This window comes from Pisolithus orientalis (assembly GCF_024613125.1).
Source record: "Pisolithus orientalis strain OTSU chromosome Unknown F5J12scaffold_32, whole genome shotgun sequence".
NCBI classification, from domain to species: domain Eukaryota; kingdom Fungi; phylum Basidiomycota; class Agaricomycetes; order Boletales; family Pisolithaceae; genus Pisolithus; species Pisolithus orientalis.
In genome coordinates this window covers 164,164-188,068 of record NW_026260813.1, presented here as the reverse complement: position 1 = coordinate 188,068, position 23,905 = coordinate 164,164, and the positions used below count along the sequence as shown (strand labels likewise).

Below are 23,905 nucleotides of genomic sequence, written 5' to 3'. Positions count from 1 at the left end.
AAATTTAGTCGTGTTCAGGCCCGTCAAGCCGAACCGGGCCATGACTACATTGGTTGGGGCACACATAATTTGATCCGTGTCTCCCCAAACTCCATTTGCCGTTCGCTTTATCCTCCGAGCGATATATATTCACACCCAATGTTCCTAGCGGTATTACTGGAAAATAGATAATACAGATGGAAAGTGATCAAGACCTGTCCTTCCCACACGTTCATTCACGTTGCACTGATCAGACCTCTTCATGGCCGCTTGAGTGACAAAGATCCGGCTATAGTCGTGCATTTAATGCCTTTGATCTGTGCAGGGTCGAGTGTGAATTATGCCTTTCAAGTCCGCAGCCCTGCACGTCTAGTGGTTTTACGATGGGGGCTCTTGTTGGAAGCCTTGCGTCCTGCAGGGGTAGGACCAAACATAAGGGTCAAGCTTAGTGGCACACAATGACTCCATACTGAGTTCATCACGAAGTCGCATGAGGGCTTTCCCTAGCTCGTTTCTACCAGTGCCATCTGCTCCAACCCCCCAGAACCAGTCTCGGGGCGAATCCTGCCATGGTTAGTCAGTCATCTCTGTGGAGGTGGCAGGAGCGGAGCCTACCTCGATCAGTTCAGCACTTCTGGTACCTAAGAGTAACCTTTTGAGATCGACGTGCTGCGTGAACTTGAGCCTGAGTGCCGTTTCCATCTATGAAGATGGTCACGGGATTCGTTCCATGAAATACATGGCTCAAAAAAAAGCAGCCCTGCATACAATACCTTGTCAATGTGGACGTGTGACCAGTCTGCTCTCACTAAACCCTGGTACTTGTGAGCTTCGTCGAACGCCACCACGGGCTTTTCGCTGCAAGTGCGAATGCGTTCTGCAATATGTGGGTGGGCATCGATGAACTACCACCATACTATACGTGAGCAGCTGAGAGGATGGATTTGTCCCAGATGACAACCACCTTGAATGCCTGGAATAGGTGCTCGCTCGTGGGGTATCGCTTTCCCTTGTATACCACATCGTGCGGTGAGAAGTTGGTAAACTCGTAGTATGGCTTCCCTTTCTCATAAAACAAGATTCTGCCCGATCCTCGCAATCCTTGTTTGGGTGTCCTTCTGGCGGAATGGTTCAGTAGAAACCGGTGTTTTCCCTGGAGAAACGCGAGTCTAACATTCACTCCTACCTTTTGCGAGGACTTCTGCCTGACGTAAAGACGTGGTCACCATCCACACTCCAGCACCCAGCAATCGTGGATATAATGAGACCCATCTCTATAACGGTGCTTCCTTATGACCTACAAGTGCACGATAGCGATCTAGACCCTGCAAGAAAGCAGAAAAAGGAGGCCGAAAGATCAGGATGTGCACCAGTTGCAACTAGGGAGGAGGGTCGTCTTGTGATGTACGTAGAACTTACACACCTTAGTCCCGGTAACAAGAAACGTTGTATGTGCATTGCATGGAGCTGTATGTTACATGTTGTGCCAGGCGGACAGCCCCCAGAACACGCCGTTCTAGTGAGATCCAAAATAGGAAAGTTCACCATAAGTTTGAGTTTCTTAATAGTGCACAGGTGATCCTGTTCCATTCGATATTCTCGATCTCAAAGCTCAGTCAGGCAAGAAGCTGTTCCGAGGTGTTTCTGAAAAATCAAGATTCTAAATGGAACGACGAATTAAATGGTACCTATGCACATTGCCTAAACATTGGTCCCGATGTTGTGCGCTGCAAAAACGCTGGTGCGGAAATGCAGGTGCATAGCCACCTGGTTTTGCGATGACTTCCACGAGTGGGCGAAGGTGAGGAATCACTTAGCGATCGCCAACAAAACTTGAAGAGCTTGATACCCCGCAAAAGAAGCTTCGAAAATGGCAAGTGGTACTAAGTGATGGGAAAATTCCCACTACAGAGTGGCTCAGATTCTCACGGTTCGGGCGGTACGTATTGCGCTACCAGGGATCATATACCCGGCTACACTGAGAATGCTTGGTTAGAACGATCGGAAAAATTTCGGGAGAAAGCACACCTCTAGAGTCCCGCCAGCCATGGTCGACCCAATCTGCGATGACTGTTAGTGTCTCCCCATTCTCCGGTTCGTGCCAAGGGAATATGAGGTGATCGTGCAACGAGTCCTTAGCTTCGTAGTAACTGACTTGTCCTTCACCTGCGCCCAAGCCCATATCCCTTTCCATCTTCCACAGTAGCGATCGGATGGAGTCCAGCAATGGCTCAGCGCCGCCAGAACATATTAAAGTCCTCGGAAAACCCTCGAATCGTGCTCCTACCCACGAGTTAAGGGATGCAGGAGAAATATAGACACACCGTTCGGCGAAGCCGAGTCCAAACGGGCCCAGGAATGCACGTTTGGAGTAGGAAAAACGTTGCACTACACGAGCACTGGTATAATCGCACGAGTAAAAGTTGGAGAGCGATGTATTCGGCCCCTCGTGAGAGCGGCCAAGATCCGTCCATGGAGAAAGGAGTAAAAGTCCTGCTGGTAGCCGTGGAAGTCGGAGATCAGGATGGTGTTGTTGGTGGTCCCGGATATATCGAATAAGAGCCAGTGCCAAGTTTCCGCCGGCCGAGTCACCCTGAATGATAATGTCGGAAGAGTCGAAGCCAATCTCGTTAACAAGGTAATTGTAGCCCGCAATTGCATCCAGTAAGGCAGCAGGAAATGGATGTTCCGGCTTATAGGGTTCCGAAGTTGATAACCTGTATTCGATGGAAAATATTCGGGTGATAGACAATGAGTGTTTCAGGATGCCATGAGCGATATTTGCGGTGGGGTCCGTGGGATGTGCAGAAAGTTGGATATAGCCTCCTCCGTGAAGTCGGTAAAGGATCTTTTCGCCGGGGCGTGGGGGCGCTCCAGCAGGCAACGTTTCATCATTATCGATCCAATAGCCTGGTATGTAGGCGCAACTGACGTTAGCTGCTGTGGCCATCGACAATAGCACACCGGTAATGAGATGGGGAGTAGCTTCGACCCACACCCCTTTCACGCCCGGCCCTGGTCGGATCGCGCGATGTGTAGGGAAAGACGTAAGTGGGCCGGTTCTGCGGTTACCGTCTCGTCAACCGTTGATCGTTCACATTGTCGCCAAAGGGAAATGCGCACTTCTGGGTTATATCAAACAGGTGTCGGAAAAACCTCACGAGAACTGAACGTTGTTTCGTCCAGGATGCCCGCGGCCGCCATGACCGTGGGTAGGAGAGAAGATACCAGTAGGGCAGACGAAAAAGTGTTGTCGTCACAATTTGATACGAGACGTAGAGTCCGAACCAGGGCTGTTCGCGCAACTCGTACACCATAGCAAGCAGAAGCGATAAGAGATAATTCGCCGAGACCGTTCGTACTCTCTTAAGTTACATGATGCCAGACATTGTTGTGTGAGCTGTGTTTATGATGTTGTTGACCATCAAATTGTTGGGATCATTTCACAGAGCCACCGTAGATCACTTCGGACGCGTCGGACTATCGGTCGTTGTGGAAACAGCGGGTATCATTGTGGTATGTAGGTATTTGTCCGTAGACATGTATCCAAAGCATCCGCAGGGTATACTACTGTGCGCCCATCGTCCCAAAGAAGTTGAACTAGATCTAATCCCTGCGTAGATGCAATGTTTTACATTGACTGCATCGAGGGGTCCCAAAGAATAATCCATGGAAGACTAGGCGTGAAAAGTTAGTGTGAAGTGACAAGTGAAATCGAATAGACTACTCACAGAAACAGAGCAAGACTATGCGCGAGACATCGCTCATGCGACTTCCATATCCATGCGAGGGCGGAAGTTTTTGACAAATTCGAACTGGGGGCCAGTCTCTGGGCTGTTTGGGTACCGCTTGCACTTCTCCACTGTCTTCCATTTATCGGCGACTATACGGAGAGCTTCCTCCCCGCTCTTCGCCGTCTCAGACTCGACCAGCCAGCAGCCGACAACCATGCCGGTTCTCCCAATACCTCCGCGACAGTGCACAGCAGAGATGCGGACCCCGTTTCTGGTTGTCCCGGAGGACGCCAAGGATGTGGAACATATACTCCTTAGACTCGGGTAGGGATCGGTCATGGATCGGGAATTGGTGGTACTCGATTTCCGAGATGTCGATGCCGTGTGCGCTGACTAGAGCGGGGAGGTGAGGGTAGTATGGGGAGAGTTCACCACATTCGGTGAGATCGATGAAGGTGCGGACACCGGCTGCTAGAAGCTTGTCAAGCTTCTGCACGGTGGACCTTTCGAATGGAGACCAGGGGTATTCGCAAGCGAGCAGAAGAGGTGTGGCCCAGTAAGAGTTTGGGATTGGCCGTGGGAGGCACGGCGAGCAGATGGAAGAAAGAGAGCAGCGACCTCGAGGACGCTCGCAGCCGTCAACGAAGGTTATGGCGATGGGGGAGATGGTCTGCATCCTAGTTTTTAGAACAGCGAGTTAGAAGGAAGCTGTGTGGATTGGATGGGTGTCTGGGTTGACGAAGAAGCAGTCTTGATTGCTGAGCACTTTAAGTATTCTAGCAAGGCGTCTCCTGTTCAGCCATGTGGTTTTAATACAAAGAACGAATTTCGTAGAGCTACCGTTATGACCTGGCATGGTTGGAGTGAGGCGATCGACCTGCTGTACCGTTCTGTCCAGGGGAGTGAAACAAGGGGGACGAACCCACACTGCCACGCAGCTAATCATCGCCCTGTCCAAGCCCAGGCCAGCCACAATCCTGGCTATTATCGCCGTGCTCGTAGGTTCAGCGGACGCGCGTGGCCCACAGCAGTGTGGTTGTCAAACGACAACGAGGCCGTTTCCAAGTTCAGGCTCTCATCGGAGCGGACCATGCACCGTCGAACAACTAGACCAGAACTGTCATCGACACGAACCGGTCCGAGCGTTCATTGGGGTTGGCCAGATCCTTTAATTGACAGCAGGCGTCAGAGGGTCACCGCGTCACCTGCCAGGGTGTGGGTGGGGTGGAACGGGTGCTCGACGGTCCAGTTGCCATCGTGGTCCTCGATCCAGCTGATTAAATTTCGATATGAAAGGACCCTCGTTTTCTAAATCAAAGTTGTTTTACTTTTGGCCCCCAAGCCTGGACCGCCTTCGATCAGTGCCCTCGAGTCCCCCCCGGCTGGGCTGGATACTCAAACGCGAGCGAGAACTTGGAGACGCAGGGGTCATCATAAACAGGGTTCATAATGCACTCAGAAATTGATTCAATGGCCTTCTCTACTCGGCTCGCGACGTGGCACGCTAGATGGATTGCCAACGCATCTTTCCGGTGCCCCAGTCTTCTAATGCCCCGATAAACCTGATCAATTCGCCTCGAGGTCTTCTTTCACCTTTTTACCTCCTCACAGCCATCTCCCAATCCCCACTCAGAAGTGAGCATGCTGGCTCATCCGGATCCACCCTCCCCGCGTGCATGGTGGAAGTCAGCCATCATCTACCAGATATACCCAACATCGTTCTTTGATTCCAACGGGGACGGCATTGGGGATTTGAACGGCATCCATGCGAAGCTCGATTACTTGAAGGACCTCGGTGTCGACGTCGTCTGGCTATCACCCATCTACTGCTCTCCCCTGGCTGATATGGGGTATGACATGTATGTTATATTTCAGTCGATCCAAGCTGTACAATGTTGAAACATGTTCCTTTGGGCCCGAATTACCCCGTGCTGCGCAGTTCGGACTATCGCAACATCGATCCGAGATACGGTACATTGGAGGATTGGGACAACTTACTCCAGGGAGCCCATCAACGTGGGATGAAGCTAATGTTAGGTCACCGCTTTTCCTCTTTCACACCAGTTTTCTTTCATATATTAAATCTTATTTTCGTGCATGCACCCTAAACTGAGTATCCCCCTTGCAGGATGGATCTCGTAGGTCAATCACACATCGGATGAGGTGTGGCTGCTCTTACCCGATACTGATCATCGCAACTCACATGATACAGCACGAGTGGTTCCTTCAGTCCAAGTCTGGGAAAGGACAACCCAAAACGAGATTGGTACATCTGGCGCCCAGGAAAACAAGTAGACGGAAAGCGATTGCCACCAAACAACTGGAAGTCCGTGTTTCAAGGTAAGGAATAATCGCCATTTATAGCATGCGAAAACAGAAGTCCCCATCGCGCCACTCCAGGTTCCGCGTGGGACTACGACGAAAATACGAAGGAGTACTATCTCCACCTGTATGTAAGTAAGCAGCCAGATCTCAATTGGGACAACCCCGATGTACGTGATGCCGTCTGGGATGTCATGCGATTTTGGATCAATCGAGGGTGTGATGGTTTTCGGGTACGTGAATTCATACCCTGCGACAGTGAGGCTTTCCTACTTGGCTTGTAGATGGACGTAATCAACATCATTTCCAAGGTGGAGGGTCTGCCAGACGCGCTGGTGGTGGATACTAGTCAGTACTATCAGTCTGCAAGTATGCACTTCGCCAACGGGTGAGCCTTTTTTGCTTGACGGACATGACCAACGCTTTTGCGACCGCTTTATTAAACGCTTAATAGTCCGCGTGTCCATGAGTACATCAAGCAAATGCATGCAGAAGTACTTTCTAGTACGTTACTTTGACATCGCCTTCCTTTTTTTGCCCCAAGCTGTGTTCCACGTGGTTCTGATAGAATACGACCTCATCACCGTTGGAGAGACGCCATTCACCCATGACGCCTCACAGCTGGCGGCGTACGTTCTCCCCCAAAACAAGGAGCTCAACATGGTGTTCAACTTCGAACTGATGGACCTCGATTCGCCGGATTACTCCCCACTCGTGCGCAAGGCCTGGACGCTTGCGGAGTTCAAGGACGTGATTAGACGGTGGCAACAGTTCAAGCGAGACGAAGGATATTGGAATACGTGAGTATTTCACACCATACGCATGTTTCCGTGCTTGTGTCTGCCTCTGATCGTTGGTGGGATCCTCTCCACTTCCTCCGAGTACCCTAGTTCTTGAGGAACAGTGTTAGGCGAGGGGTTCTGCGGCGGGGTTCAGACATTGCACGGATTGGAGTTATTGTGCAACTCTTTGCCCCTGCGGTGATTCTTGAAACTGACAATGGCGTTGTGCCGTAATCCCTCTCTATGCTATTGTGGATTGCATAGGGTGTTTATTGAGAACCACGACCACGCCCGCTCAGTCTCGCGTTTCGGGAATGACTCTAATGAGTGGCGGGCCATCTCCGCTAAAATGCTCTGCATCCTCGAGGTGACACTAACGGGTACATTGTACATCTACCAAGGCCAAGAACTCGGTCTCAGGAACTTTCCGCGTAGCTGGGGACTTGAGGAATACAAGGACGTCGCGTCTCAAAACTATTATAACCTGTTAGTATTTGTATCCTGAGTGCGCCCACGCACAAAAGGGGTTAGCTTTGTGTATTCACGTTCACACCAGGGTCAGGGTGCAACGGCAAAAGGCAGAGGGGAGGGAGGATGTTGACATGTCTGACTTGCTCGACCATTTCCAGCAGAAAGCCCGCGACCACGCACGCACACCTATGCAGGCAAGTACCCGCTCAGCTCCGACACTTATTCATTAACTCCGTCACTGCTGTTTCCTCTGCTCGATGCTCACTTGCTTTCTGGGGCATTCTTAGTGGGACAGCTCACCCAATGGAGGGTTCACCACAGGAGAACCTTGGATGCGCGTCAACGACGACTATGCCAATTGGAACGCAGCGGCGCAACTTCAGGACCCAGACAGCGTCTACGCGTTCTGGAAACACGCGATTGAGGTACGGAGGCAGCACGATGTCTTGGTGAGTCGACTGGGCCCTAGAAGCGCTGCATACGCTACGATTCACCCCCAAAACACATGGCTCTTCACTACCTTATGCATACGCCGGTGTTATCTGCTCCCGGGCCGCCATTGACATCGCCCATTCCAGGTCTATGGAAGTTTCGAACTCAAGTTACCAGAACACCAGCAGGTGTTTGCATATACCCGGGTTTTGGGAGATTCCGAGGCGATTGTGGTGATGAACTTCGGCGTGAATGAGGCTGAGATTGACCCTGCGAGGCTGGGGGACCTAGATGCCTGTCGGTCAATTCTTAGAAATTACGGAGCCAGCAGGGATGATGGTGGTAGGAGGTTGAATCTCAGAGGCTACGAAGGCAGGGTGTACCTCAAGCAGGTATTCTCGCCAGGCTGTGCGCAGAACTGATGCAATTCTCCGGTGGTAGATGCAGGCCCGTATGACTTCGAACAACAAGAACGGCTACTTGCATTCTATGAAACGACGTTACTTGTAGCCATCGTGTACATGATTCTATGTATCAAACAATACGTGATGTACGTAAAACATGGTATGGAGCTACAGAGCGAAACCCGTCAAGGGTCAGCAGCCTCGTGGACAAGAATGCTACAATGAATGGAGACGGTCACCTGTGACCTTCTGTGGCACGACTGCTCGCGTGGCCAATAGTATAGAGTACAACATAGAAGAGAGCCGGAACTGGACGTGCACTAAAATCTAGAGGGTTAAAAACTGCGAGTCGACAATCATAATAGGGCGAGCGCCAGCTTCGCATAACAGTTATCAATAACCGCTACGAAGAAGTCATGCTTGGTGAGGCGAGCTCTTGGCGTGGCGGCGGCGACGAGCGCTTTCCGGACCGCGTTTGACCTGACGCTTGCGCCTAGAACCCGCGGTACATTGTTGTCCCGTGGAGGCCGCAGAGATTGCCGTAGGGGTGGACTTCGGTGTCGAAGAAATTGTGGTAGAGGAATGACTGGTAGTTGATGGGCTTGGCGTGGGAGTTGGCTGCGATTTCGGCGTTGCAGCTCGCGACAGTCGATGTTGGTGCATTCGGAGTAGTGGAAGAGGCTGAGCTCGACCCGCCAACTAAACCGGAAGCTTCCACACAAAACGATATCAGGAGGTCCACCTAGAGGGCGTTGTCAAACCAAAATGTCCATACAACACTGCAAATGGATCAATCGCTCACATCGGTAGCTTGACATTCCTTTTGCACAAAGTTGTCAGTGGGCACGAAAAAAGCATTCTGGGTGCAGTTTGGACTTGCGCCTGGATGGAGGTTACATAACGAAGGGTTTAATACGCGTGAACGACCGTAAACGCACAGGTTTGACCAACGCCATCACAGCCGCTGTAATACCTAAGTAGTACTTTCAGAACACCGTAAAACAGATGATAGCTTTATGTGTGCTCACGAGAAGGACGACTCGACACTGTAGGCATGGCTATAATGAAATTCGTCAACAAATGTCAACGTAAGATGCAATGTAAACCTGACTGTACTCACGGAGCTATCAAGGAAATGTCGGCGCTAGAACCACATCCCGCACATGTTGGGTTTATCAGGGTCATTTCGACGAGCGTGCAGTTTTCTCCGTTGGTATTGCAGTAGCCTGTTGGCATGCTCAGCCGCGGAGATTACGACGGCGGCGTGTATTCCTCACCTGTCTGCAAATATCTGAGAAAATAATTGAGTTCCATGCAGGTGTAATGTGCAATGCGAGGGTACTCACGCGATGCCTGAGAACGGACCGCTACTCGTGTACTGGTCGCCACTGAGGACGTTGTTGCCATTGAGTACCAAAGCTGGCTGAAGGCAAGTGATAACGCTATGTGGGCGTAGTCAACTCGTTCTAAGCACACTTACTGTACCATAACCACACCTGAGATATAAAATGTCAGCGAAGAGTGAGTCGTTGCAGACACGCAACGCACTGATTGACAAATTTGATGGTATGCGATTCTGCACTGGCCCCGACAGTAAAAAAGAAGGAAATGACGAAAGCCAAAACGAGAGAAGGTCTCATTGTAAGAAAGAGAGACGAAAAAGAGTGGGATGGAGGTGGGGGGAATGCAGCAAGGGGTGGTAAAAAGAAAACAAGGATCTTTTTATGTGTCGGGGATCCGGGCGTTGATAGGGTGCTTCAACCCAACACAGCAGTTTCCTTTTTGGGCGTCTGCGAACAATGGTGCGGATGCACATCCTTGCCCAGTTCACATTTCCGTGCGGGTTCCTAATCCCGGAATGCCATTGCCAACTCATAGCGAGACGAGCTCACGTTCTCGGCGTGGAATCGTGTTTGAAGCAATATCCGTGATCCATCGTCTCGGACCCACCAAGGTCAGGAAGTCGAATTGCCATCTTAACCTTGTATCGCAGCATGTCACCAAGGGACCGAGGGCGATAGGCCATTGGGACCGTGAGTTCCATGACATCGGTTCCGTTGGAATAGGCAATGCGACATTCGCAAATGAAAGAAAGAAAGAGATTACTCGCTACCGCCGGCACGAGAACAGTAGTAGTAAGCAGTATCATTTTTTTTGCATGTGATCCCGGTGACAACCTGGCTGACAAAAGCAAACGTTAAACAAGTAAGTACATAGTACTAGTTGAGGCAAAGATCGAGTGACATCTTCATGTCTGTGGTCCACACTCAAGTTCAGCACATCGACAGGTGGGTCGAATTCTGCATATACGGTCATCATCGGCCGTGACAATGCGAGGGCGAAGGGGAGGGTCGCGTTTTTGAAGTTCGTTTGTATATTTCGGCGAGAACTTTCCGTGAGGAGGACGCTTTGGGCCGTCCCTAGCGTTTAATCTTTAATAGCCAAATGGTGATTCCATGCCGCACCAAGCCTCGGCCAGAGAATGCCGACCGGCGGCATTTCATTTAACGTTCAACTTCAGCATCCAGAAGGTATGAAAGTTGAGTAGTATAGCCGCATCTCTGTCCTGACTTACGCACTAGCTCCCTTTGAATCCAATGTCAGGAGGCCCGAATCCTAGAGTTTGATTGCTCTTCCACCGTCTGTTGATCGAATGATCTAATTCTTGTGAATCTTACAAACAGTGGCTTATACACTCGTCTCATGATCTCTGGTGCCCTTGGAGGATATAACTCATTTGTCACCTACCTTAGATACATGTGATCATTCCTCAGGATATCATCTTGTGGGGAGAATGCCCATCAAATACAAATGCAGCACATCAAACATGCACAAGCATCTGCATGGCTGCCTGCCATCACCAAGGAACCCTTTCTGTTTGGTTTCTTTTGCATTGTGTCACCAATTCTTTCTCCCTTATCAGTAGTTGACATTTTTGAGTGGCTGAGTATCACCTTAGGCTGACTCCTGATCATTCCTGCTTGTACTCATTTCCATGGCTTGGCTATGAACATCATTAACTATGTGGTGGGGTAATGGTGAATGGCTGGCCCCCTGAAATGTGCAGAGCTGCTATTGCAGGTGTTCTCTATGCTGTCTGCAAACCTTGAATGATATACCACTGAAATCATTTTAAGATCCATTTTTGTTGCACAAGATATTCTGTCCCTGAAGATTGGACAAGTGCTTATTGAGTGAAAAGGCTATTGAAACAATGAATATACAAGCTTCAAGGGAATTTTTTAAAACAATACAATGTATCTAGGCTGTATATTCAGGCATCTGTCTTCAGACACTTGTGCCACTTATCTCCATGAACCATGTAGCCCAAGTCCAGCTCTGTACAACAATCACTTGGGATCACAACTTTGTTGCAACTTGAATAAAATGGTGCCCAAAATGATGGTGGCAACCAAAGCAGCAGCCCTCCCTTTGGATGCCTGAACCATCCATCAGGATGAAGCTTGACTGGCTCAAGCCAACCATCAACATCTGCAGGTTGGAACCCATCAAGGAGTTGTTCACTGTCATGCAGTGCATGTGAAGGCACTGAAGAAGAGCAAATGGGGTGGGTTTTAAAGCCTTGAAATTACTTGAGTAACAATACAATACATAACAGCTATGTAGTTCTCACCTTCTGGATAGTATGCAGACAACTTCATCTTTTGATGGCTGGTGATCATATCCTCATATATTTGGGTATCCCATACCCTCATGGTATAGTCAAATGATCCTGAGATAACTTTCTTTCCATCAGGGGAGAATGCAATTGTGCTCACTGCACCAGTATGCCCCTGGGGAAGACAGTAGATCTGAACCCCTTCCTTAGCATCCCAAATTCTCACCCTCTTGTCATCTGACCCTGAGACAATCTTCTGCTGATCAGGGGAGAATGCAACTGACCAGACAGCATCAACATGCCCCTCAAGTGGGCTGCCAATCTGCACACCTCTCTCAGCATCCCAAATCCTTACAGTCTTGTCATGTGACCCAGAGACAATCCTCTTGCCATCAGGGGAGAGTGCAATGGAGCAGATGACACCAGCATGTCCCTGAACAAGGGTTCCAACCTGCCTACATCCCTCAGCATCCCAGATCCTCACAGTGTAATCATCTGACCCTGAGACAATCCTCTTGCCATCAGGGGAGAATCCAACTGAACAGACCATATCACCATGCCCTTGAAGGGGGCTACCAATCTGCACACCTCTCTCAGCATCCCAGATCCTCACAGTATCATCACATGATCCTGAGACAATCCTCTTGCTGTCAGAGGAGAATGCAACTGACTGGACACAATCAGTATGTCCCTGAAGTGGGCTGCCATCCTGCACACCCCTTCCAGCATCCCAGACCCTCAGTCTTATCTTTTGACCCTGAGACAATCCTCTTGCCATCAGGGGAGAATGCAATTGATAGGACCCAATCAACATGCCCCTCAAGTGGGCTGCCAATCTGCACACCTCCCTCAGCATCCCAAATCCTCACAGTCTTGTCATGTGACCCAGAGACTATCCTCTTGCCATCAGGGGAGAATGTAACTGACCAGACCTTACCAGTATGCCCCTCAAGAGGGCTGCCAATCTGCACACCCCTCTCAGCATGCCAGATCCTCACAGTCTTGTCTTCTGACCCTGAGACAATCCTCTTGCCATCAGAGGAGAATACAACTGATCTGACCAGACCAGTGTGCCCATGAAGAGGGCTGTCAATCTGCATACCCCTCTCAGTATCCCAAACTCTCACAGTTGTGTCACTTGACCCTGAGACAACTCTCTTGCCATCAGGAGAGAATGCAACCAACTGGATCCAATCAGTATGCCCCTCAAGAGGGCTGCCAATCTGCACACCTCCCTCAGCATCCCAGATCCTCAGGGTGTTGTCATGTGACCCTGAGACAATCCTCTTGCCATCAGGGGAGAATGCAACTGAAGTAACCACACTGGCATGGTCTAAGGCTAGCTGGGTAGCTGTCCACTCCTTTAGCCCTCCCACAGGAACTCCAAGAAGTTGGCAGAATTTTGGCAAGAGAATTTTTGACAGTCTTGTGTTTGAAGGAGTGAATGGCAATGCAGAAATGTAGAGATGTGGAGCACTGTGTGAGATTGCACCACCAAAGTTCCAAATCAACTTGATCCCATCTTGTACCATTCCTAATGTATCTTCAAACCCTGGCTGGTCCTTTTGATTTGATGTTAGGGCATGTTATGTGAATCCAAGTGTAGATTACTCACTAGTAGCCATGTTGCAGTGCAGATCAGAGCATCCACAGCTTTTCCCAACTCCCCAATAATGCTCAGAGTCTCCAGCCAGAACAGAATTTTTGCACTCCCCACAATAATTGCCACTAACTTTGCAAGATCCAAGTCAAAGGTAGTCGTCTGCAGATGTTGGGCCCAGAATTGACACGGATAGGATAGATGGCATGTGATGAATTTGTCTATTTGTTGTTGTAGATCAGGGACTTCAGAGTTGCTGAAGTAGGAGCTTTCTAGTCCGCAAATGTTGAATTGCAGCTCCTTACACAGAATCTGCAGCGAGGCGAAGGCTAGGTCATATGCCCCAGAGGTGTCGATGAAGTAGTTCCCACTCCGTGACTGATCCGTCAGGAAGTCAGGAAAAGATGCATGGAGAGGGCAAATGGGGGAAGAGTCAGTGATGCCACTCAACACTGGTGCCATGAACTCCAGGATGACAACAACATCATAGTGGTCCTCCTCGTTGGGAAAGTGCTTGCGCATGAATTGCAAAGTCGACATAGGCAGCGGCACCAATGTTGTCAGTATTTGTCGCATCACGGAACGGAACCGAGCCAGTGATATCCGGTTTGTCGGTGGTATGGCACTCTCCAATATCATGGTGTAAGTTTTGTCCAAAAGTGTCCCCCTCTCCAAACCGAAGAGCAATTATATCGTCGAAGCGCTCCCGCAGAGTTCGTCCGGCGCTTTTCCGCTTGATGAACTCACAAGCCAACCTGGCCGATTGAAACAGGCCGTCAGATTTCTGAGTAATCTGATCTATCTCCTTGGGCCCAATGGTATCCTTGAAGCGGCGGTGACAGAGTTCGTTAGAAATGAATAGATGGATATCACGCTTAGCAGACGCCAGGGGGACCCCATCAAGAGAAGTTACTGTTACATGTTGGCAATCGTTGAAGGCTTCCTCGATATCCGGCAACAGCCTGGATGTCAGAACAATGCGGAAATTAGCCAGCAGATGTGCGGCTTCCTCAGACGCAAGAAGGGACAGGATACGACTCCTTGATGCGTCCGTCCCGCTTTCATCTAATGCGTCGATCACCACGACTACATTCCCAACGATTTCTCTATTAACCTTGGACAGCGGTTCCAAGATGAGTCGCTGCCACTGCTGCGTCGCGTCTCGCGTCGCTTCGAGAGAATGGTCTTTTGAGACGACATCAGCAAGTGCTCGCCGAAACGCCGAGTCACGATCTGCCAGATCACGAGCGATGGTCGTTAAAATCTTCTCCTCGCGGTGTTCGGCCAGCCTGTCATGTGACGAATGGTACTGCTAGTGACGTGAGCGACTCGCGCTCATAGACATGACTTTCCTTTTTCAGTAGCATACACGCCCTCACCGCGCGGCCCTGGGAGTTTCTTCGTCCTTTCGTTGAATCTCCCAGGTGCGTATACAGTACACTATGCTAGTCTAGTAGCTAATATGACGTCCTTTCGTTGAATCTCCCAGTGTCCACCTCCAGCTAGACTGTGTCTGCTGTGAGGTTATGAGCCCCACCAGTGACTTTATAACCATGTCAACTTCAACCTCAGCCAACTTGTTCTGTTTTACCAAACTGTCTGGTTCAAACTATGCAGAGTGGGCCGTCAACATGAAATCCATTCTACAGTCAAAGTACCTATGGCTTATCACAGATGGAAGAAAACTATGCCCATCTGAACCACCCGAAGTGCAGCCACTTACCATGACTGCAACAGAGTTTAGAGCAGTGAGGAAGGAGTACCTCGACTGGTGTCTCTGAGATGAGGTGGCACAGGGTTTTATGAAGGGTGTGGCAGAGCCGTCGCAGTGGCCACATGTCAGGGAGTGCTGCAGTGCCAGAGAAATGTGGGACACCTGGGAAAAAATTCATGTCAACAATCAACAAAAGATAAATGTTCATTACTTCTTTGAAGAACTCTACATCAAGAAGTATGTTGATGGAACACCAATGGCCAACCACATAGCAAAGATGCTGGATATTTGGAACTGCATCACAGCTACTGATGAGGAACTCCCAGACCTCCACATCATACGTGCACTCATACTATCACTCCCCAAGACTCCAACATGGGAGCTGATAAAGATTCAACTGTTTGGGCTAGATATGCTCACCTCCAAGATTGTCAGCATGAAGCTCCAGGCAGAGGCCAACTGATGCACACAGGAAAAGTCAGGGACTGAGACTGCACTGCATGTGAGTGGTGGTAAAAAGTTGAAGAAGGGAAAAGGAAAGGGTCCCCAGCCTGACGACATATGTTGCTACTGCAGGGCCACTGGCCATTGGGCTAGTAAATGCCCACACCATGAGGAGGATGAGAAAGCCAAGTGAGGAAATGAAGAGAAATCAAACCTCACTGTTGGAAACCTTTGGGAATTAGGGACTCGAGAAGTCGGACAGATATACATGGTGTCGAGCAGCCCTACAGCTGCCCCTGCAGAGGTGCTGTTGGATTGTGGTGCATCAGTGCACATGTTCTGTGACCAAAAATACTTCCAATCATTTACTGCCAACAAATTGGATGAGACTATTTCCATTGGGGATGCAAGAGACATACCTGTCACTGGGAAAGGGTCAGTCGAACTGAAGTGTAGACTACCTGACAGGATCAGGACCATCATCCTGCATGGTGTGCTGCATGTACCACAGCTTGCTGTGAACCTGGTCAGCTTGGGGACCTTACAGTGGGCAGGAGCCAGGCACCACAGCCATGAGGAAGGAATTACTGTAACCCTTGGGGGAGATGAATTACTCCATGCATTGTTCCCAACCTCCACTGCAACACTCTACCATGTTGACATGATAGATCATGAGGTGACATTTGCTGCCATTGCCAGTGGGAGCATGTGGGTTTGGCACTGTCAGCTGGGCCACCTGCACCTAGATGCTATTTGAACCATGGCATGGAAGAACCTTGTCAATGGACTCGATATCACATCACCCAAGGACTTTGACCATGTTTGCAAGGGTTGTGTCCTCAGCAAATCGCACTGGCTACCATTCCCTAAGGTCAGCAACACTGTCTACTTGAAAATGGAACTAGTTGTCATGGATATCACAGGTCCTATGTCAGTTGAGACTTGGACAAGGCATGCTTATGCCATGGTGATCATTGAAGCTAGTTGCCAATTCAGAGTAGGATGGCTCCTTGAGAAAAAGGAGGAGGTTGCAAGTGCCTTGAAGGAAGTAGTTGCAATGTTAGAGAGGCAGTCAGGCTTAAAACTGAAGAAAATGTGCTCAGACAATGGGACTGAGTTTGTCAACTCAGTAGTAGAATCCTTCTGTTGATGAAATGGTATCCTACATGAGACCACAGTGCCCTATGCCCTGGAACAGAATGGGATTGCTGAATGAAGCATCAAGACCTACTTTGAAATGGTGAGATGCATGCTGCACTCTGCCAGGATGGACCTATGGTGTTGGGGAGAAGCATTTATATATGCAGTACATATCTGCAACCTCTTGCCCACATCAGCACTACAAGAAACTGTCCCAATCCATGCCTGGGGTGGCCACAAACCAGACATATCCCACCTATGCATTTTTGGCTCAACTGCTTATGCAAATATTCTGAAGAAAGTTCATGGGGAAAAGCTTGTTGCAAATTTCTTGGGCATGTGATAAGAACCTTATAATACATGTTAAGGGTGGCTGTTCACACTTCTGTTATAAGCCATGCCAATGCCACCCATGTGTCATTGAAAGATTGCCAAAAATGGGTATTTGTACATAATATTTTACACATTTGCACTATATCTTAGATAAAATATTACATATTTGCTATAATCTAGCCAAACCTGACCATTATAATGGCAAGTGGTCCATTACATGCTGCTTACAATGGGGGCACATGACAATGGACCAAATAAATTTGCGACACTAGAACCTACATCCATCAAGTGCTGCCTACTGGGTTGGTGGGCAGATGAAACAAAGGGGTATAGACTAGAAGAAGTTGAAACAGGGAAATTAATCATGACATGAGATGTCTGCTTCATTGAGGACATGAAGCCAGATGACCTGGCAGTAATTGAGGGCAGTGAACCATGATGGCCACCTGATGATCTGTTCAAGCCATCTGTGGAGGAGATTAATAAGAGGCTTGAGATGCCCAAGGCAGCAGCAAAAGAAGAACCTGCCTCAAATGACTCATCACCACTGTCATCACCACCCCCCTCACCCACATCAACTGAATCATCTGACTTTGCACCAGAAAAATGCTTCAAACCTGAACAGAAAGTGTCACCAATGACCCCTTCCAACCCCACATCCAATTTTGGAAGGTAGGATCATGTGGCTGAGCACTACAAGCAAGTGTGGGAATGGTCTTGGTATCTGCAGAGACAGTGGAGATATGTCAAAAACCAGAATGCCATACACAGGCACTTAAGAATTTTAACCAGTGCCTAACTTGCTCCCTTTCTTTCTCTTTGGCACTGATGACTCATTCTTGTGTGAGGGATGACTGCCAACATTTCTGGCTGTCCTTCTTCACATGAGGGCTATGGTCTTCATCTCCATTCATCAGCTGTATCCATGTCCACCTCACCAAACACCTTTGGTGTGTGACAATGGCAATGTTGTGCTGCTGGTCCTGGCCTATGTTGATGACATGGCAGTCACAGGAAAGGACTGTACACACATTCAAATTTTTTAAGAAGGATCTTGCACAACATGTGGAAATAACTGATCTAGGGGAACTTCATTATATCCTAGGTATCCAGGTCAAATGAGACCACATGGTGTGCACTATCTCCCTGAATCAAAATGTGTATATTAATGATGTCCTCAAATGCTTCAGAATGCATAATTTAAACCCTGTATCAACTCCACTCAACATGTGTGAATGCCTGTCAGCCACACAAAGCCCACAAATAACAGAAGAGAAAAAGGCCTACCTAGAGTATGCAAAAGGACTTGTATACATCCAAGCAACTGGGTCTGTCATATATGCCACACAAACTTGGCCTGATGTCCTGCATGCAATAGGAGTCCTGTCACAGTTCAGTGCAAGTCCCAGAAAGACCCACCTCGAAGCAATAAAGTGGGTCTTGAGGTACTTAAAGGGGATGGCACACTTTGCACTCATCCTTGGATGCCAGGGTGCCAACAGGGTTGACCTAGTTGGTTGGACAGACTCAGACTGGGCCAAGGACCCAGATACCAGGCAATCAATTGGTGGGTTCATCTTTGATATAGCTGGGAGCAAGGTAGCATGGTCATCAAAGAAACAACCTACCATTGCACTGTCCACAGTTGAATCAGAGTACATGGCTGCATTGAATGCAACAAAAGAAGCCATTTGGCTTCAAACTCTACTAGAAGAAATGGGGTTCAAACAGGTGTCAGCAACAATGCTCCACATTGACAACCAGGGGTGTATTGCACTTGCACACAATCTGGTCAACCACTTGCATGCAAAACATATTGGCATCCAACACCATTTCATCCAAGAATGCATTGCTAGCAAGGAAGTCAGTCTACACTATATACCCACCAAAGACATGCTAGCCAACATCTTCACCAAACAACTCCCTCGAGACACCTTCAAGAAGTTCCACAATGCACTTGGAGTGGGGGAGCACTGAATGCTTGTTGAGTGGGAGTGATGAATGGTACTGCTAGTGAAGTGAGTGACTTGCACTCATAGACTTGACTTTCCTTTTTCAGTAGCATACACACCCTCACTGCATGGCCCTGGGAGTTTCTTTGTCCTTTCATTTAATCTCCCAGGTGCATATACAGTACACTATGCTAGTCTAGTAGCTAATATGACATCCTTTCATTGAATCTCCCAGTGTCCACCTCCAGCTAGACTGCATCTCATCAGGAAATTAACACTTTACTATTTTTGACCTTTTTGTGACTTTTTTTTGACTTTTTTTATGACTATTCACTGTGGAGATGGGATTTTAATCAGGTGTGGTGATAGTTGGGTGATAGGCCATAGCCATACTATATCCTAAGAGTACTAAATGCTAATAATATGTCTGAGAATCATCATGAGGTGTTCTTGTTTTGAAGTGTAATCTGGTTGGATTTGCAAACTTATCATCATGACAATTCCAACATGCATCAACTATATTCTAAGCAGATTACACTGTGAGTATAGGATATGTACATGAGTCACATTGTATACATCACATCGATCCTTGCTGTCTTCACTTGCACTATTCAGAATAATAAGATCAGATTATATCCAGAGTGCCTACTACATGGTGCACTTCGAAAATGGTCGCCCCCCCTGGGTGCTGCCCTTGTTCACTGCTCCCCCAGCCCCCTCATCTGAATCCAGCACATACAAACACATCTTCTGTGCTGTAGACAGATGTACTCTCAGGCACGTCTGAGTGGGCATGTATCAGGGCACTCTAATGTCCTCCCTGGCCATCCAGATGATCCATTCATGCCTCCTAGTCAAAGCATCAGACCATCAGTGGATACAAGTGGGTGCATGCTGGATTGCATTCTGGATCCATTTGTGACTAGTACTTGATGATAGGTGTCTTCAAAGTGCATGCATTACCCCACAGGGTTTTCCCTGGAAGAAACAAATCAACATTACAGGAAGTGCACATATTGTGACATAGCAGTGATGTGGCAGGCAGATATACATCATGAGATGTTGGACAGACAGGTAGCATGTGAACTGGTTTGTTGACACTGAGGATGTGATTGCTGGAATGGAGAGTTGTGAACAGAAGACTTGAGTTTGAGCTGAAGAACAAAAGAAGTAGTGAGAATATAGTGAGTAGTGCATTGCAAGCAACACATGGGAGATGAAATTAGAGGTGAAGCCATGATATAGTTGCATGAATGACTGTGACATGGTCTGGCAATTCTGCGAGGTTGGCCTTGTCTGCTCACACCTCCTCATTGATGAAGAATGGGTCTGGATCATCTTCATCATGTGTGAGGTGGGGAAGAGCCTCATCAGCCAGGTCAGTTTGATGAGACTCATTGTCTATATCAGGATAGGACCAGGTGAAGCCGAGGTCATGGGGTGCTTCTAGCTGACCATCATTACATACCAAGTTTTGCTTGTCAAGAACTTGATCTCTGATCTGTCACAGCTGATGTTTGAAAGCACGTTGTTCTGAGTCAGATGGGAGATGACAAGCATCGAAAGATGTTAGAGGTCGATGAGTAGTAGACATCCACATGTTGTACTCCTGAAAATAGTCAACTGCCAAAAGGAGGGCCTCTGGACTGTGAAAATTAGGACCCAGGTTGGGTAGATCACTGCCAAATGTCAGAATATCGAGGTCCTCACCAGTTAAAGTACTGTGATCAAGCATTTCCTGCTCAACAGGACTAGTCAAGGAATGTGGGGGGTCAGAGAAAACACTGTTAGCACAGAGAAGTGGAGGGGGGGAGCATATAGGGTGTGGAAATGTTTGTGAGACAGACCTGTGGTCTTTATAGGCTGAAGGAACAACACAGAGGCCTGCCACATGCAGATGGGTCTTTGATGCCTCAGTAGCTTTATGGAGATCAGCATGTTCATGGGCAAAGGCAATGTGGGCAGGGACTAGAGCCCCACAGCATCCTTTGGACTTGCAATGGCACTGCCAGAACCCCATTGAGGTGATAGCTTGATTGATGTGGGTGATGCACTGTAGCAGGTGCAGGTGCAGGTGTGGGTGCAGGTGTGGATGGGCAGGAACAGGATCTCATGTGGACAAAAAAGAAGATCACATACATGCTGGTTATACAACTTGTGAAGGCAAATTTCTACATACAAAGATGAAGGTACTACTTGCAAGAGTGTTTGGTGGGGGGGGTGCTAGTATCAGCAAAGATCAGCTTGTAACATTCCTGCCCAGCTATGAGGTTCTCCCTTATCTGAGCCCACCTGCCCTAGGTAAGGTAATAACATGAGTACATAATGATGCAAAATGAAAAAAAGAAAACATACACAGAGGAACTGTGTGCTGATGCTACCAATATCCTCAGATTTGGCAAAGCTATCAGGTGTGAAGCTATGCTTGAGGGGACAGTGAGGACCATGAGCAGATACAGCGGAGACAGGTAATTCTGAAGTGACTTTCTAAAAGACAACATCAGTAAAGCGAGGAATGGTCCATTAGAACTTACCTTGAGGAGCCTAGGGGTCCCTTCCTGACTTTCAGGCTCGGTTTCACTGTTATTGATGACAGGGGCATGAGGCATGAGGGGCTTGGCACTTGTTGACTTGATATGGTTGTCACTGGGAGAAGCATTTCCTGCAACATCAAAGAGGGCAGAGATTGGAGCTGCAGGCAACATCCTGGCAGGGCCCTATGCAATGCATTAGCAAGAAAATTAAACATGTAGTAACTCACTGTGGTGGCAGATTGGTTGGCATCTGCAGGTTTGATTTTGACCTCACCAGTGATAACATTCATACTCTCATTAATATTGATGACATGTTTTTGATTACTAATGATGTGAGAGGAGTTGATGATGAATGGATCTTCTGGTAACATGGTAGTCAACAAAAATTCTATGGTCTGGAATGTGAGGTGAGTGAACACAATCCTAGAACATGGAGGCAAATGACATACTACAGGACCTTGAAACTTTGGCTCAAAAGATACCATGATGTTCTGGATGCTGGGTGGAACCTGAAGTCTAATAACATGGGGCTGATTTTGGATGGTGGTTGATTTGGATATCACATTGATGAGCTCAATTTCATCAGCCTGTGAAGTAGAAACTGTCTTGTTAGCATCAATATCTGAATGAATAAGTACACCAAATGGATTAGTACAGGCAGATGGACATACAAAATGCTTGCTCATGGTGAACATGGAGACCAAGGGAAAAAATCACTAAGTCCATCTGTCTTTCTGAGGGTTGGAAAGGTAGCAAGGGCCACTTTTCAGATAGCAATATCATTGGACTATGGCCAATGGAGTTGAGCATAATCGGGGTCGGGAAATGTGTCATGCAAGAGGTCAGGTTATTGGTGTATTGTCTATATTCAGATCTCACCTACATGGGATTATTTGGACATGTTACTCAGAAATTGTCTAGTTGGATTTTGCTCAGACTAATGGTTATATCTTACAAAAAAAATTTAAGGTTGGATTATCTACATTTAAAGAATGTGATTATCCCCCCCACTAAAATTTCATTTCTGCAGTGATTGTGACTATTTGTGACTTTTTGGGAAGGAACCTACTATCTGTACTTTTTTTTGACCATATACAGCATTTTGAAGAACAAAAAGAGAACAGAATCTATTGAGACAACTAAGTGATGATATATCTAAGCCAAGAAGACTAGAAAATGTCTGAAAGTTCAGAGATATTGAGCCATTGGTGTGATGCACACTGTCTGAGAGAAAAATCACAATAACTCTTTGGAACCTCCATCAATTTGAATGTATGTGGTATCTACTGAAAGCTATGAATTAGGTGGTTTTGACAAGACCAAAATAAGCAAGAACAGTGCAGCCATGCCTGCAGGACATGGGTAATGATAGTAGATTCCTTCCCAAAAAGTCACATTAGTCACAAAAAGTCAAAAATAGTAAGGTGTTATTTTCCTGATGTAGAGAAAGTACACCCTGTAGGAGTGAAATGACCCCTGTCCTTACTTGGACTTAGGCACATGATCATGTCGCTTACATAAGCTGTTAGAGCGCACCCATAGACTAGTAAAATTTACCTAGTCCCTCAGTGATAGACTACTGAGGGTGAGTACACTTCTACATAGATAGAATATCCTTACTAACTTGTATAGTTCCCTACAGGTACTATACTCAATATAAGTAGCTTGACAGACTATTGAGGTTCCCTACAGATTCCTCTCTGGGTTTCCCTCTGCAACCCCACAAACTTCTTCACACCCTGGCCCACAGCACACATAGACAATGTACACCCAGTAACTGCAAGACCCCTCACAGTTCCTGGGTGTGCATTGGTTGCAGGAAAAAGCAGGAAAGATCAAGTGACATCTTTGTGTTTGTGGTCTGCACTCAAGGGTGGGTCATCTTTTTCGAGTTCATATGCATATTTCAGCAAGAACTTTCCATGATGTGGACACATCAGCAACTTGTTGCCCTGACTGTGACATCTGCATGGACTGTTGACTGACTGTCCACACTGTCAGACCTGTCAGCCAGTGTACATATTCTGTACAGACCACTGCAGACCACCACAGTTTCTTCAGTACACACAGGCTACCACAGACCACCATAAATTGTTCAGTGTCTGCAGAATGTCATGACAGATATTGTATTCATTCAAATTAACAAATTGTGTATGAGTGATGATCTAGTATACCTGTTGACATAGTATGCATTAAATGTGTTGAGAGATTGTGAGAAGTGAAATGTAATGGGTAAAAAATCTGCACCAAACACTCCAATTAGATGAATGCCTCGCAGAATAGATTTGATGGAAATGACTGCTCAGACATGGTGTCCAGCAGCATTTACCTCCAGCACTACAACCCACATTCCTGTCAAGGGGTCCAGTGCATCACCAAATGGTAGAAACCATTTGACCAGAATGCAGGAGTGTGAATGGCCCTGAAACTTGAATGAGAAAAAGA

The 23,905-nt window shown here is 47.8% G+C and overlaps 7 protein-coding genes across 7 annotated transcripts; 3 read left to right on the top strand and 4 right to left on the bottom strand.

Annotated features, from left to right (window-relative positions):
• Positions 1 to 307: 307 nt before the first annotated feature.
• F5J12DRAFT_850517 (uncharacterized protein) lies at positions 308 to 1,543 on the bottom strand. The gene is made up of 5 exons (XM_051746511.1): positions 1,406 to 1,543; positions 1,166 to 1,306; positions 944 to 1,097; positions 748 to 884; positions 308 to 722 (listed from the first exon to the last, which is right to left on the bottom strand). Exons 2-5 carry the CDS (start codon positions 1,249 to 1,251, stop codon positions 605 to 607), a joined length of 495 nt encoding a protein of 164 aa, XP_051597107.1. The 5' UTR covers positions 1,252 to 1,306; positions 1,406 to 1,543; the 3' UTR covers positions 308 to 604.
• Positions 1,544 to 1,650: 107 nt separating this feature from the next.
• On the bottom strand, positions 1,651 to 3,448 carry F5J12DRAFT_329201 (Alpha/Beta hydrolase protein). Its single transcript, XM_051738924.1, has 3 exons — positions 3,103 to 3,448; positions 2,008 to 3,041; positions 1,651 to 1,957 (listed from the first exon to the last, which is right to left on the bottom strand). The coding sequence occupies exons 1-3, from the start codon at positions 3,294 to 3,296 to the stop codon at positions 1,953 to 1,955; spliced, it is 1,233 nt and encodes a 410-aa protein (XP_051597106.1). The 5' UTR covers positions 3,297 to 3,448; the 3' UTR covers positions 1,651 to 1,952.
• Positions 3,449 to 3,743: 295 nt separating this feature from the next.
• F5J12DRAFT_906913 (protein-tyrosine phosphatase-like protein) lies at positions 3,744 to 4,389 on the bottom strand (the record flags this gene model as incomplete). The annotated part of the gene is made up of 2 exons (XM_051748842.1): positions 3,744 to 3,946; positions 3,978 to 4,389. 2 exons carry the CDS (start codon positions 4,387 to 4,389, stop codon positions 3,744 to 3,746), a joined length of 615 nt encoding a protein of 204 aa, XP_051597105.1.
• A 965-nt stretch (positions 4,390 to 5,354) lies between these two features.
• On the top strand, positions 5,355 to 8,142 carry F5J12DRAFT_906912 (glycoside hydrolase family 13 protein; the record flags this gene model as incomplete). Its single annotated transcript, XM_051748841.1, has 12 exons — positions 5,355 to 5,572; positions 5,653 to 5,776; positions 5,856 to 5,876; positions 5,960 to 6,053; positions 6,114 to 6,268; positions 6,320 to 6,423; positions 6,490 to 6,539; positions 6,604 to 6,835; positions 7,082 to 7,303; positions 7,374 to 7,482; positions 7,576 to 7,737; positions 7,867 to 8,142. 12 exons carry the CDS (start codon positions 5,355 to 5,357, stop codon positions 8,140 to 8,142), a joined length of 1,767 nt encoding a protein of 588 aa, XP_051597104.1.
• A 772-nt stretch (positions 8,143 to 8,914) lies between these two features.
• Positions 8,915 to 9,764, bottom strand: F5J12DRAFT_725033 (glycopeptide; the record flags this gene model as incomplete). Its single annotated transcript, XM_051741584.1, has 7 exons — positions 8,915 to 9,006; positions 9,063 to 9,097; positions 9,153 to 9,182; positions 9,245 to 9,361; positions 9,471 to 9,547; positions 9,605 to 9,620; positions 9,673 to 9,764. 7 exons carry the CDS (start codon positions 9,762 to 9,764, stop codon positions 8,915 to 8,917), a joined length of 459 nt encoding a protein of 152 aa, XP_051597103.1.
• Positions 9,765 to 16,429: 6,665 nt separating this feature from the next.
• F5J12DRAFT_678575 (uncharacterized protein) lies at positions 16,430 to 16,627 on the top strand (the record flags this gene model as incomplete). Its single annotated transcript, XM_051740220.1, has 1 exon — positions 16,430 to 16,627. A coding segment is annotated over one exon (198 nt), but the record flags the coding sequence as incomplete, so codon positions are not given.
• A 111-nt stretch (positions 16,628 to 16,738) lies between these two features.
• F5J12DRAFT_725117 (uncharacterized protein) lies at positions 16,739 to 16,984 on the top strand (the record flags this gene model as incomplete). Its single annotated transcript, XM_051741593.1, has 1 exon — positions 16,739 to 16,984. One exon carries the CDS (start codon positions 16,739 to 16,741, stop codon positions 16,982 to 16,984), a length of 246 nt encoding a protein of 81 aa, XP_051597101.1.
• Positions 16,985 to 23,905: the final 6,921 nt, after the last annotated feature.